The sequence below is a fragment of the Cebus imitator genome, unplaced genomic scaffold (genome assembly GCF_001604975.1).
Source record: "Cebus imitator isolate Cc_AM_T3 unplaced genomic scaffold, Cebus_imitator-1.0 Scaffold356, whole genome shotgun sequence".
NCBI lineage: Eukaryota > Metazoa > Chordata > Mammalia > Primates > Cebidae > Cebus > Cebus imitator.
In genome coordinates, this window is record NW_016107671.1 from 2,069,260 (window position 1) to 2,082,087 (window position 12,828).

Sequence of the window (12,828 nt, forward strand, 5' to 3'; positions counted from 1 at the left end):
CAATCTCGGCTCACCGCAACCTCTGCCTCCTGGGTTCAGGCAATTCTTCTGCCTCAGCCTCCTGAGTAGCTGGGATTACAGGCACGCACCACCATGCCCAGCTATCTTTTTTTTTCTTTTTTTGAGATGGAGTCTCTGTCGCTCAGCCTAGAGTGCAGTGGCGTGATCTCAGCCCAGCGCAACCTCTGCCTCCCGGGTTCAAGTGATTCTCCTGCCTCAGCCTCCTGAGTAGCTGGGACTACAGGCCCATGCCACCACACTGACTGATTTTTGTATTTTTGATAGAGATGGAGTTTCATCATGTTGGCCAAGCTGGTCTTGAACTCCTGACCTCAGGCGATCCACCCGCCTCAGCCTCCCAAAGTGCTGGGATTATAGGCATGAGCCACCATGCCTGATCACATGTGTTCTAGTCATTACTGTAACCTCAGTGTTGAGAATAGTGCTGGGCATACCATAGGCACTCCAGAAACATAAAACTAAATGAATGAATGTGCTGTCCTGTTCCTCCTCCTTCAGACCAAATCTCTCTTTGCAACTTCTGAGTTTTCCATGGAGACACACGCCCTTTATTTCCAACACTATCTAAAGTCAACGATGCTCATGCCCAAATCTTCCCCTATGACTTCTATGTGGATCAACCCCTCTTCTACTTTGTTAGCCCTCACTTTCTGCTAAGCTCCCTATTTTAACTTCACTAGGGTTGTTCTACTTTGAAGAAGTTATTTGCAGACACGTTCTAGTACTTCTAGGCAGTAAGTTCTGAAATTGTTATTCCTTTTTTAAACTCTGCAGCAACTAGCTGAGTGCCTCATACATGTTAGAAAAAATCAGTAAATGTTGGTAAAAAAATATATGAATGAATAAATGAGGGCATAAACCCCTATTCCAAAAATCTTAGTAAAAGAAAATAAGTCTTTGGCAATGTAGGAAAAAATCTATTTCTGGAGACAGTGATGCTTTTATTAGACTAAATACAAAGGAGGATGAGAAGCTAGGAAGGAAATGGATCCAAAATATGGATAGAAAGGAATATCACTAGAGAGTGTGGAGGAGGGCACCCGCTGGTTAGAACTGAGAGGGAAGAATAAGAGGAGAAAAGTGGCTGGGTACAGTGGCTCATGCCTGTAATCCCAGCACTTTGGGAGGCTGAGGCAGGCAGAACATGAGATCAGGAGTTCAAGACCAGCCTGGCCAACATAGTGAAATCCTGTCTCTACTAAAAATTAGCCAGGTGTGGTAGCGCCTGCCTGTAATCCCAGCCACTCAGGAGGCTGAGGCAGGAGAATTGCTTGAACCTGGGAGGCGGAGGTTGCAGTGCGCCAAGATTGCACCACTGCACTCTAGCCTGGGTGACAAAGTGAGACTCTATCTCAAAAAAAAAAGAAGAAGAGAAAAGCAGGCAAAATGTGTTAGGTAAGGGGGAAAGGTAAGATCATTTGAAAGCTCATGGAGAAAAGGTCTCACATTTGCACAACAGGCCAAAAGCCTTTGAGGGGAGTTTCCCAGATAGCATCTAAAAGATGCAGTCTCTCTACTGGCCAAATTGGGCATTACCTGCTGTGCCTCACTTACCTGGCCACTGGCCGCTTGTTATCTCTCTGTCAACCAACCAGGGCTCCTTCCCTTGCTCCAAGTAGGAGATCACATTTGGTTTAGAAATAGAATGCCCTGCTTACAAAAGAAGTAACAAAACAAATTTATCATGAGAATATCCTAGAATTCAAATCCTCTCCCTTCATTATAAAGACGGACATGATATGAGGAGAGTCAAAGAAAGGTACAGCGGACTTATGAACAGAAGATGTAAAACATCCCCCAAAACTCAATGCAGCTTCCTTTTTCCAACTCTGCAATATTCAGAACATTCCTGTGAGAACAGGATGTTGAAATTCAACTGGTTTTGAAAAGGCAGGTGAGCGTTTCACATTGGAGGAAGTAGACCTTCCAATTACTATGTCTAAATTACTATGGACAGATGTCCTTACCCATTGAAACCAGGTTGCTGTAATTCTCCAGCATCACATCTCTGTATAAATCTCTCTGATCATCATTCAGGCATTCCCACTCCTCCTGAGAGAAGTCTATGGACACATCACTGAACATCACTGACTCCTGGAACAATAACCATTTATATGACCTAATTAATCAAAAAAAGTATTCTTTGTGAAGGAAAGACAGACGAAAAAGATTAAGGTAGAGGAAGTAAAATATACTGAGCATATGGATGTCTGGGACGCAGTGGAGGATTGTAAACAAATAAGCACAACTGAATCACTGTATTCCCGTGTCATTCTGTTTCCTCCAAATGAAACTGCCTGAATATGGTAGGATACCTCCATTACTCAAACAAGATTGGGAACATACAAAAATTCAGCTAAGAGGGCTTTCCCAATTAAATGAAATTGTATATGCAATGCCTCACACTATACCTGTCATATAATAAATCAACGATACGTGTGATCTTCTTTCTGCCCCTCTTTTCCCAAATAGCTGAGAGTCAAATTTCAGAATAAGGGATAAAGGCAAGACATTAAAAGCCTCCAAAGAGAAGAGCAGGTCATAAAAAAGGCATCAAAAATTAGAAGGGCAATGGAATTCTCAAGAACACCTCTAAAAGTGAGAAATGGTAAGAACAATTCTTCAATATTCTGATGGAGAAAATAAACGCTGACCTAGGCTTTCATAACCAAACTATCATTCTGTTTTGAGTGTTGAGAAAAGACATTTGTAGACATCCAAGGACTCAACAGTTTCTTCGGAAACTTCTAGAGAATGTGCTCCACAAAAACAAGGGAGTAAACAAAAAAAGAAGACAACACAGGATTCCGGAGGTAAAGTCTCAGGAAAGCTGTGCAGCCGGCCTAGAGAGGAAACTAGACCAGATGGGAACAAAGAAACATGAAATGGGGAAGCATGTCTCTACATCAAAAGGAACTATGTGTCTGACCAAAAGGAAACATATTAATTGGCAGTGATGCTGGAGATTCTGGATATAAACACAGAAATTACTAAGCAAATGGGGGAGAAAGCAGTTAACCCCAGGAAAATGAAGGGTTGTGCAGAACAAAGCCATGAGCTTGCTTGGCAGAGAATAATATTTGCAGCCATAATAAGGTGTATACTATCGATTTAACCAAAAATGGTGATATGATAACCATCAGGAAAAATGATGGTTATTCCGGTATGGGAATACAATGTTCCTTTTAACTTTGCAGTCAATCAAGAGATAACGACTAAAGTGAGTTTATCAAAAAACGGTAATTAACCAGTTTTCAAGAGTTGAGGGCAGTGGCCTCTTGGAGTGGGACTGGTGATGGGGCAAAACCAGAACTGAACTACTTCCCTTGTAGACATGTATAAAATTACTTTTTAAAATATTGTACCTTAGAAAATTATATTTGCATATACTTTAAGACTCTGACTCATTCCTATGCCAGACTCTTATATAATAAGAAATGTTCCTTGTTACAACAAATGCTATTCATAAGCATATGTTTCTCACTGAATAATATTCTATTATAAGGCTATAAAAGACATCTATTCTTTTGCCTTTAATATTCAGGCTGGAGGTGATCTTTAAAGACCTCCCCAACACTGGCCCAACCTTATTTATAGCCACCTACTGCCCAGTAGTAAATTCCCCTTATAACTAAGTGACAGAAAACTGGTGAAGGACGATTCAGTTTCACTGTTGACATTACTGACATTATTGTTTTTGTTTTTAAACAGGGTCTTCCTTTGTCACCCAGGCTGAAGTGCAGTGGTATGATCACATCTCACTGCAACCATCACTTCCTGGGAGCAAGTGATCCTTCCACCTCAGCCTCCTGAGTAGCTGGGACTACAGGCATGCACTATCATGCCTGGCTGATTTTTGTATTTTTTTTAGAGACAGGGTTTTGCCATGTTGCCCAAGCTGGCTGCCGGGATTCAAGCAAACCACTAACCTAGCCTCCCAAAATGCTGGAATTACAGGTGTGCATCACCACATTCGGCCACTGATTTCAATTTTTCATGGATGCTTAGTGAGGTATCAGAGCTTTGTACCAACCACTAGTCACACTTTCAGACATAAAAGGCTCATTAACCAGGAGAACATGCCATGTACTAAGACTGAAATCAAACAAAACCACAGCACGTGTTTTCCTATTGCAAAACCCAGGTCTATGGAGCTAATCAGGGCTTTTTCCTATGGGTTGCCCCTAATTTCTTATTTTCTTCCCATCAAATCACTGTCTAAGCAAGTTAGATTCATTAATTCAACGTGGGGAACACATTTCAATACTATCAGGATTTCTGGTAAAAGTCTGAGATAGGAGATGCTCAAGGACTTTGTAAATGAGTATGTAAACATTGTCTAAAAGTGGGGTGGGGCAGGGTAGCTGGGCATGGTGGCTCACACCTGTAATGCCAGCACTTTGGGAGGCCAAGGCAGGTGGATCATGAGGTTAAGAGACCGAGACCATCTTAGCCAATATGGTGAAAACCCATCTTTACTAAAAAAAACATTAGCTGGGCATGGTGGTGCGTGCCTGTAATCCCAGCTACTTGGGAGGCTGAGGCATGAGAATTGCATGAACTCGGGAGGCAGAGGTTGCAGTGAGCCGAGATTCCCACTGCACTCCAGCCTGGGCAACAGAGTGAGACTCTATCTCAAAAAAAAAAAAGGCAGGGGGAACTGGAGAGGAGACCAGTTGTTTAGGAAGAAATGCATGTCCTATTCCTGAAAGAGGACCCTGGAAAACAGCGTAAAAAAATTATCCCCAACCTGATCTGAGTCAGACCATTATTACTGACATAATTCTTAATCTTTTTATGGAAAGAAGTTAAGTATTCTTTTTTTTTAAAGATGGGGTTTCACCATGATGGCCAGGCTGGTTTTGAACTCCTGACCTCAGGTGATCCACCCACCTTGGCCTCCCAAAGTGCTAGGATTACAGGCCTGAGCCACCATGCCTGGCCTAGAAGTAAGTATTCTTGATGAAATTGATAGGTGAGTTTCTGATGGACATTAATCTAATTAAAACTTCTTCAGAGAAATTTGTTATTCAACCACTTGGCTGACTAATAATTAACTGTGAGTTAAGAATATAAATTTTTGGCTGGGCTTGGTGGCTCATGCCACCACGTGTGTAATCCCAAAGTGTAATCCCAGCACTTTGGGAGGCTGAGGTGGGCAGATCACTTGAGGTCAGGAGTTCAACACCAGCCTAGACAACATGGCAAAACCCCTTCTCTACTAAAAATACAAAAATTAGCTGGGTGTGGTGGCATACACCTGTAATACCAGCTACTCAGAAGGCTGAGGCAGGAGAATTGCTTGAACCCAGGAGGCAGAGGTTGCAGTGAGCTAAGATCGAACCACTGCACTCCAGCCTGGAAGACAGAGACTCCATCTTAAAAAAAAGGAAAGAAAAGGAAAAAAAAAGGTAAATTTTCTAACAATGATTATCTAATCAGTTCTTTCTTTTCTAAGAATTGGCCTGTTAGAGATCCTTTCCTTTACAGCAAAATTCTGGCATTGCTTATAACCAAACCTTTTGAAAGGTGTTTTTCTTTCTAACATCAAAAAGCATCATAATGAGGAAAGCAAATGTTTACAGATACCAGAGGTAAAAATCACCCTATCTGAGCAAAAGGAAACAGTATCTCACCTGAGCCATGGCTTTGATATTTGCAGAAAAGGACCTTCTCTTGGTTCTTCTTTTGAAAAGGGTAGAGCTGGAAGAGGCAAAAGAAGATAGATAAGACCCTACTTTCCTCACAGCTCCCGGCCCAGAAGATCATTTCCCCTCTGTTCATGCTTTAGAAACACTTATGGGGTGTCAATGAGGAGAATGGGCAAATCTCTTTATCGTCCCTAGGTTCAAAGATACCAGGCAATAACTGGAGCAGGATGGATTAGGGCAAACTCCATATGGCTAGGAGAAAACATGTTTGTATACACACACGCACACATATAAAGATTTTCTTTTAACTCAAATTATGTTATACACGCTTCTTACATACATTGCTATTTTTACTTAATATATCCTGGAATGAGGTCCCAATTAGTACATATTGTGCTACGTAACTGGCTTAATAGCGACACTGTAGTCCATTAAATGGATATAACTTAATTTATTTAACCAATCTGTGGCCAATCATCATTTGAGCTTTATCTAGTTTTTCACTGTAATAAACAATGCTGCAATAAATATCCTTGTGCATATGTCATTTTACCTGTATATGAATTCTTAACAATTAATTCCTAAAATTATAATTGTTCAAAGATTATATACATCTGAAATATGGATATGCCTGGGCTAAACCAGTATTCAGTGGGCTTGGATTGTATAATTGGGTTGCAAGTGCTAAGCAAAAACAACTTGCTTGCTTAGTTTGAGAAGACTTTTGGGGTCAATGGGTCTTCACTTAAGATAACTGAAACCCAGAAAATAAAAAATACTACTGAAACCTTAGGAAGATTCTAAAATTAATAATAGTAACAATAGGAAGGAATTTAAAAGTATAAAATGATGTACAAATAGACTAAACTCACATCACTAATGTTTTAGAATAGCTTCTAAGTGTAAGTGTAGTAATACAACTTATAACAATTGTGTGTACTCTTTTTTTGAGACAGAATCTCACTCTGTCACCCAGGCTGGAGTGCAGCCGTGCAATCTCTGCTCACCGCCACCTCCACCTCCCCCTCCCAGGTTCCTGTGATTCTTCTGTCTCAGCCTCGCGAGTAGTTGAGATTACAGGTGTGTGCCACCACACCTGGCTAACTTTCGTATTTGTAGCAGAGACGGGGTTTCACCATGTTGGCCAGGCTGGTCTCCAACTCCTGGCCTGAAGTGGTCTGCCTGCTTTGCCCTCCCAGGGTCCTGGGATTACAGGTATGAGCCCCTCCACCACCTGGCCAATTGTGTATATTCTTTTTTTTTCTTTTTGAGACGGAGTCTTGCTCTATCACCCAGCCTGGAGTGCAATGGCGCGATCTTGGCTCACTGCAACCTCTGCCTTCCAGGTTCTAGCTATTCTCCTGCCTCTGCGTCCAAGTAGCTGGGACTGTAGGTGCCTGCCACCACACCCAGCTAATTTTTGTGTTTTTAGTAGAGATGGGGTTTCACCATGTTGGCCAGTCTGGTCTGAAACTCCTGACCTCAGGTGATCCACCCGCCTTGTCTTCCCAAAGTGCTGGGATTACAGGTATGAGTCACTACACTCAGTCTTGTGTGTAATTTTTATAAACATCTTCACTTTAAGATGGTAAAGTGCCCAAAAGAATAAGTTATACTAAAATACTAAAAGAAGACTAAATTGTTTAAGGGGAAGAACTGAATTAGTGATCAATGTTTCAATGTTTAAGAAAATTTTGATGGCCCGGCGTGGTGGCTCACGCCTGTAATCCAAGCACTTTGGAGGCCAAGGCAGGCGGATCACCTGAGGTTGGGAGTTGAAGACCAGCCTGACCAACATGGTGAAACCCCGTCTTTTTTTTCAAAAAAGAAAATTTTGGTGTTTTGCTTATTATATACAAGAATTTGATAAACTTAAACTTATACAAACTATAAACAGCAGTGAATATTTTTCTCTATGCACCAAGCTTTTTGTTCATTAAACAATTCATCAATTATTTCATGTAAAACTAACCACCCAGAAAGTAGCACCATGTTATCAATTATCTAATGGCTTCCTCTACCTGTAAGCACTCACCGCATTTCCCCAGATGAAAACCAAAGTAATCTAAGTGTCTCTTCCTTAAAATCTGAATGCATCTTTTGATATTATTATTACTATTACATATTAAGCTCTTAATATTCTTTTATCAACCAAATAGCCTATGATATACAATGGCCAGGCATTGTACTAGATACTAAAGAGTCAAAAATAATCCAGAAAGATCTGGAAACAGAGTTCCTTCTCCTGTATTCCTCATTTTGAGCCCATCTTTCTGGTCTCTCCTCCTGGCCTTCCTCTGGTTAAAGGGATGTTTTCAAATGCTGTACCTTCCAAGCAGAATGGCATAAAACATTCCCACTTCAACATCTCCATACCATGCTTGTTGCATTCTCAACACTCCTCCTCTTTGTCCTGGAGGGCAGCCATCTAGGCTGAATTTTTGCATCGGAAGATCTGCCCCTCTCTTTTAAATTCAGCCCTCATTAATGTAAAAAAAAAAAAAAAAGGCTTATGCAATAAGAAAGAAAACTTCCTCAACTCAATGAGCAGCATCTACAAAATACCTACTGTTAGGAAAGACAGTCACTGTAGGTCTCTTACACTCTTACATGTCTTGCTGGGTATGCCTAGAATGCAAGTCTCTAACTACTATTTAACTGGGCCATTTCCCAGGGTTATTTATGCAGCTGATAACCTTGAGAGATGAGATAACAGCACAAACAGTAGGCTTGCTTACTGTGGACTATAAAAGCAATGGATTATCCAGGCTCAGTGTTCCTCAGTGGCTATGGACACGTACTGCATGAATAGCATCCATGTAGACCATCATGCTGTCCCCATGGCAGCTGAGAAAAAGAGGAACTGATGAAAGCTGATGCCTATGCTGCTTGCTGTGCCATGAGTAATAAAGTATTTGTCTCTGATCCTGGAGTCTCATGTTTTCTGCCAACGTTCATGAAACTAACAGGCTAATGTATTAGCTTGTATGTATGAAAAAAAATCAAATCCAAGAGTTAATATTACACCTAATGTTGAAACACTGAAAAATTGCCCACTGAATTCAGGAAAAAAAAATAATGTGTATTTTCATCTTTCTTTTTAACAATGTACTGGCTTGGCCAGTACAATAGGGCATGATGAAGAAATAAAAGGTATAAAGATTGAAAGGAAAGAAAGAAAACTATCGTTATTCACAGATGATAAGTTGCAGACACAGAAAATCCTAAATAATCAACAAATTCTTATAATTAGCAAGTGAATTAAACAACATGATCTTGGCCTGGCACCTGTAATCCCAGCACTTTGGGGGCTGAGGCGGGTGGATGTCTTGAGGTCAGGAGCTTGAGACTAGCCTGGCCATCATGGTTAAACTCTCTCTACTAAAAATACAAAAATTAGCCAGGCGTGGTAGCACCTTCCTGTAATCCCAGCTACTTGGGAGGCTGAGGCAGGAGAATCACTTGAACCTGGGAGGCAGAGGTTGCAGTGAGCTGAGATCCCACCACTGCACTGCCTGGGCGAAAGAGCAAGACTCTGTCTCAAAAGGAAAAAAAAAAATATGATGACATTGCACCACACAACCAATAAAATAGTTAAAAAACTACCTACCAAATTATGAAGAGGATTTGAGGCTATGAAGCAACTGAAAATTTCATACATTGCTGGATGGAGGGTAAACTGGAACAACCACATGAAAACTTGGTCTATTAAACATTAGCCTACTCTATGATCTAGCAATGCCACACTCCTAAGTGTTAACCCTGGACAAAGGCCTTCATGTGTTCACCAAAAACATGGTAGAGTGTTCACAGCAGCAGCAGCATTTTTAACAGCCCCAATCTGGAAACTACCCAAATATCTATCAACAATGTAATTAACTAATATACTGCAATATATCCCCAATGTAATGAGAACTAAGTATAATTACACTGAACAACATGAATGAATTTCACAAACATAATGTAGAACAAAAGAAGCCAGGCATAAAACAGTACATGCTGTATAATTCCATGTATACATAAAGTTCAAGAATGTGTAAAACAGCTGGACACACTAGCTCACGCCTGTAATTCCAGCACTTTGGGAGGCCGAAACGGATGGATCACCTGAAGTCAGGAGTTCAAGACCAGGCTGACCAACCTGGTGAAACCCAGTTTCTATTAAAAATACAAAAATTAGCCAGGCATGGTGGCTGGTGCCTATAATCCCAGCTACTCGGGAGGCTGAGGCAGGAGAATCTGAACCTGAGAGGCGGAGGTTGCAGTGAAACAAGATTGCATCATTACACTCCAGCCTGGGCAACAAGAGAGAGATTCTGTCTTAAAAAAAAAAAAAAAAAAAAAAAAAAAAAAAGAATGGGTAAAACTAGTTAATGATGATAGAATTCTGAATAGATTGTGGGGGAGAAACAACTGAGAAGGGGCATGAGGAAACCATCTCAGGTCTTGGTGGCAAAGTTCTTTATATACAACTAGGAGTGTTATACAGCTGTACACTTAAGATTTGCAAATTTTATATAGGCTCTATGTATCAACAGCCTCCTGCTTTGTTGCCCAGGCTGGAGGGCAGTGGTGTGATCACAGCTTACTGCAGCTGCAAACTACTGGGCTCAAGCAATCCTTGTATCTCAACCTCCTAAGTAGCTAGAACTTATAGGTGCCAGCCACCATGCTTGGCTAATTTTTTTTATTATGTATGTATTTATTTATAGTAGAATCAGGGTCTCACTATGTTGCCCAGGCTAGTCTCCAACTCCCGGCCTCGAGCAATCCTCCAGCCTTGGCCTGGCAAAGTGCTAGGATTACACACATGAGCCCCACACCTGGCCTAAAAAAATCTTTTTAACTCTTGGAACTATGTTTTGGTAGGGATATGGAGCAATAAAATATTTCAAACATTGCTGTTCAAGTACAAATTTGTCCTCCTACTCTGGTAGCTATTTTGACACTGTTTAGTAAAGTGGAAGATATCATATGGACCAGCAATTCTGCTAGTAAATAAACTCAAGCATGTGTACCCCATGTGAAAGAATGTTTGTGGCTGTGTTGTTTATAAAATAAAAAAAAACTATAAATAACTAATACGTCCATCATTATTAGAAAGGATGAATAATTGTGGTATACTTCAAAAGCGAGAATACAATGTAGCAAAAAAATTGAATGAACTGCTATTTCATCTAATAGGGATGATTCACAGAATTGTAAAAATAAACCGGAGACAGTATGACAACATTCATATAAAGTTTTAAAACGGGGAAAAACTGGAGTATAAAGCCTCAAGAAGTATACATAAGTGATAAAACCTCACATTGTGTGACTTATTCAGCCACACAAACCTGATCACATCCCCACCATGGGGACGTTCAACTACAGACAATCCACACCCAAAGCAACAGGATCGCACACGCAGGGCCCCTATCGATCACACAAGCACAAGTGCACACTTACCGAGGAGACATTCACAGTCACAACCACACTGTCAGTCGGCGCACACCTGTACCCGGTCACAGTCACGATCACCCACTAACCACAGCTACACACACAGATAGAAACATGCAGTTACTCGCAGGTATCCCCACCTGAACTCTGCCGCACACAGTCACACAGCCACACAGTCCCACCCCACTACCAGGACAAACGCGGACTCGAGCAGCCACAAGCTCCCCACAGCCGCGCACACAATGCCGCACGTGGTCCTGCTCCTTCTCACACACCCCAGCAGCCAGTCTCCGAGGCCGTGCTGCACACGGTGTGAGCGTTGGAAACACTCATCACAAGAGCAGCCTGTCACAATCGCGCGATCATTCACCACACACCTCCACAGAGACGCAAGCGCACACTCAACCTCACCTCCATCGACGCACAAGGCCCAGGCTCGGCCCCCTGCCCCGCCCTCTCCCAGGTTCCTCACCTTAGGCCTTATGAGCTCCCGAAGCAGCAGAGCCCTCCGTGGCACTAGGGTAGTTGTTGGTGAAGTCCTGGGGGTCCCGCCAGCGCGTGACTTGGAGACTGAATACCCGCGAGAAGCACAGTCATACCGAGGAGTCCTCTGGGAGATGTAGTCAGAGACGTATCAGGCCCGGACAAGATGGCTCCCGATCGTCAGGATACCTGACCGCGCCTAGCGTCAGCCCCGCCGAAAGGATCGCGCCCCTCGTCTAACGGCGGACGCCCCAGAGTCCTCATGGATCCCCGCCTCAGGCTCAGACCCTGGCCCCCAAAGAAAGCCACTCCGACGTGTTTGAGATGGGCTTAGCTCCTGGACCCGTCCTATTGTCCCCAGGCGCTGGACAGCCTCAGAAAGACGACAGGTCAGCATGGGAAGCTAACAGCACCGCTGAGCCTTCTGGGAGATGTAGTTCGGAGCTGGGAAGGCGGTTGGACCCTTGGAAAGTCATCTTAATTGCTCTCACATATTAGCCAGCGCTGGGCCGCCGGCCGGAGACTTCTGGGAGTACTGTGCACCCAGAATGCGTAGGCGCAAATATCCCGGGTTGCTGTTTTGGCCACTGTTCTGGCGTGAATTTTGTTTGGTGCTCCTTAGTGCAGAGAGGTTATGGGACCAGGGGTTGTAAGATTCCAAGCTGGTTGGGGAGGCAAAAAGGGTGTAGACCAAGAACCTGCGATGTGATTGGGGAGGTTGAAGGGAAGGTATCCCAAATGTGGGACGGGTTTGGAGAAAAAGGAGTCTGAAATTGCAAAGGGCAGGTGTTATTCTGACTTCTGTGTGCTTTGTGATAAATGGGTGGGAAACGAAGTAAGGAGCGTTTCACTTTGTCCTGCAATTATTTTGTGTACTTGGACTAAGTATAGCTAATGGCCAATATTTGACTGCTTTTGACCTATAAAGATACTGTATACACAGGCATGCATAATAATAAGGACAAATTCTGGCCGAGCGCGGTTACTCACCCCTGTAATCCCAGCACTTTCGGAGGCCAAGGGGTTTGAGACCAGTCTGGGAAACATGGTGTAAACCCCGTCTATACTAAAAATGCAAAAATTAGCCGGATGTGGTGGCGCGTGCCTTTAGTCCCAGCTAATCGGGAGGCTGAGGTAGTAGGATCGCTTGAACCCGGGAGGCAGAGGTTGCAGTGAGCCGAGATTGCGCCACTACACTCCAGCCTGGGCGACAGACTCAGACTCATTTTCAAAA

The 12,828-nt window shown here is 42.8% G+C and overlaps 1 protein-coding gene across 2 annotated transcripts in view; it reads right to left on the reverse strand.

Moving 5' to 3' along the window:
- Positions 1 to 12,558, reverse strand: part of ZNF566 (zinc finger protein 566) — a 26,873-nt gene extending 14,315 nt beyond the window's left edge. Inside the window, exons 1-4 of one of the 2 annotated variants that reach the window (XM_017506499.2) lie at positions 11,584 to 12,558; positions 5,658 to 5,724; positions 1,989 to 2,115; positions 1,576 to 1,674 (exon numbers count right to left, since the gene is read on the reverse strand). In XM_017506499.2, the coding sequence (XP_017361988.1) occupies positions 1,576 to 1,674; positions 1,989 to 2,115; positions 5,658 to 5,666 (235 nt within the window). In that variant the 5' untranslated portion in view covers positions 5,667 to 5,724; positions 11,584 to 12,558. The remainder of the gene's footprint in view (positions 1 to 1,575; positions 1,675 to 1,988; positions 2,116 to 5,657; positions 5,725 to 11,583) is intronic. The other variant, XM_017506501.2, reaches the window with a different exon arrangement.
- Positions 12,559 to 12,828: the final 270 nt, after the last annotated feature.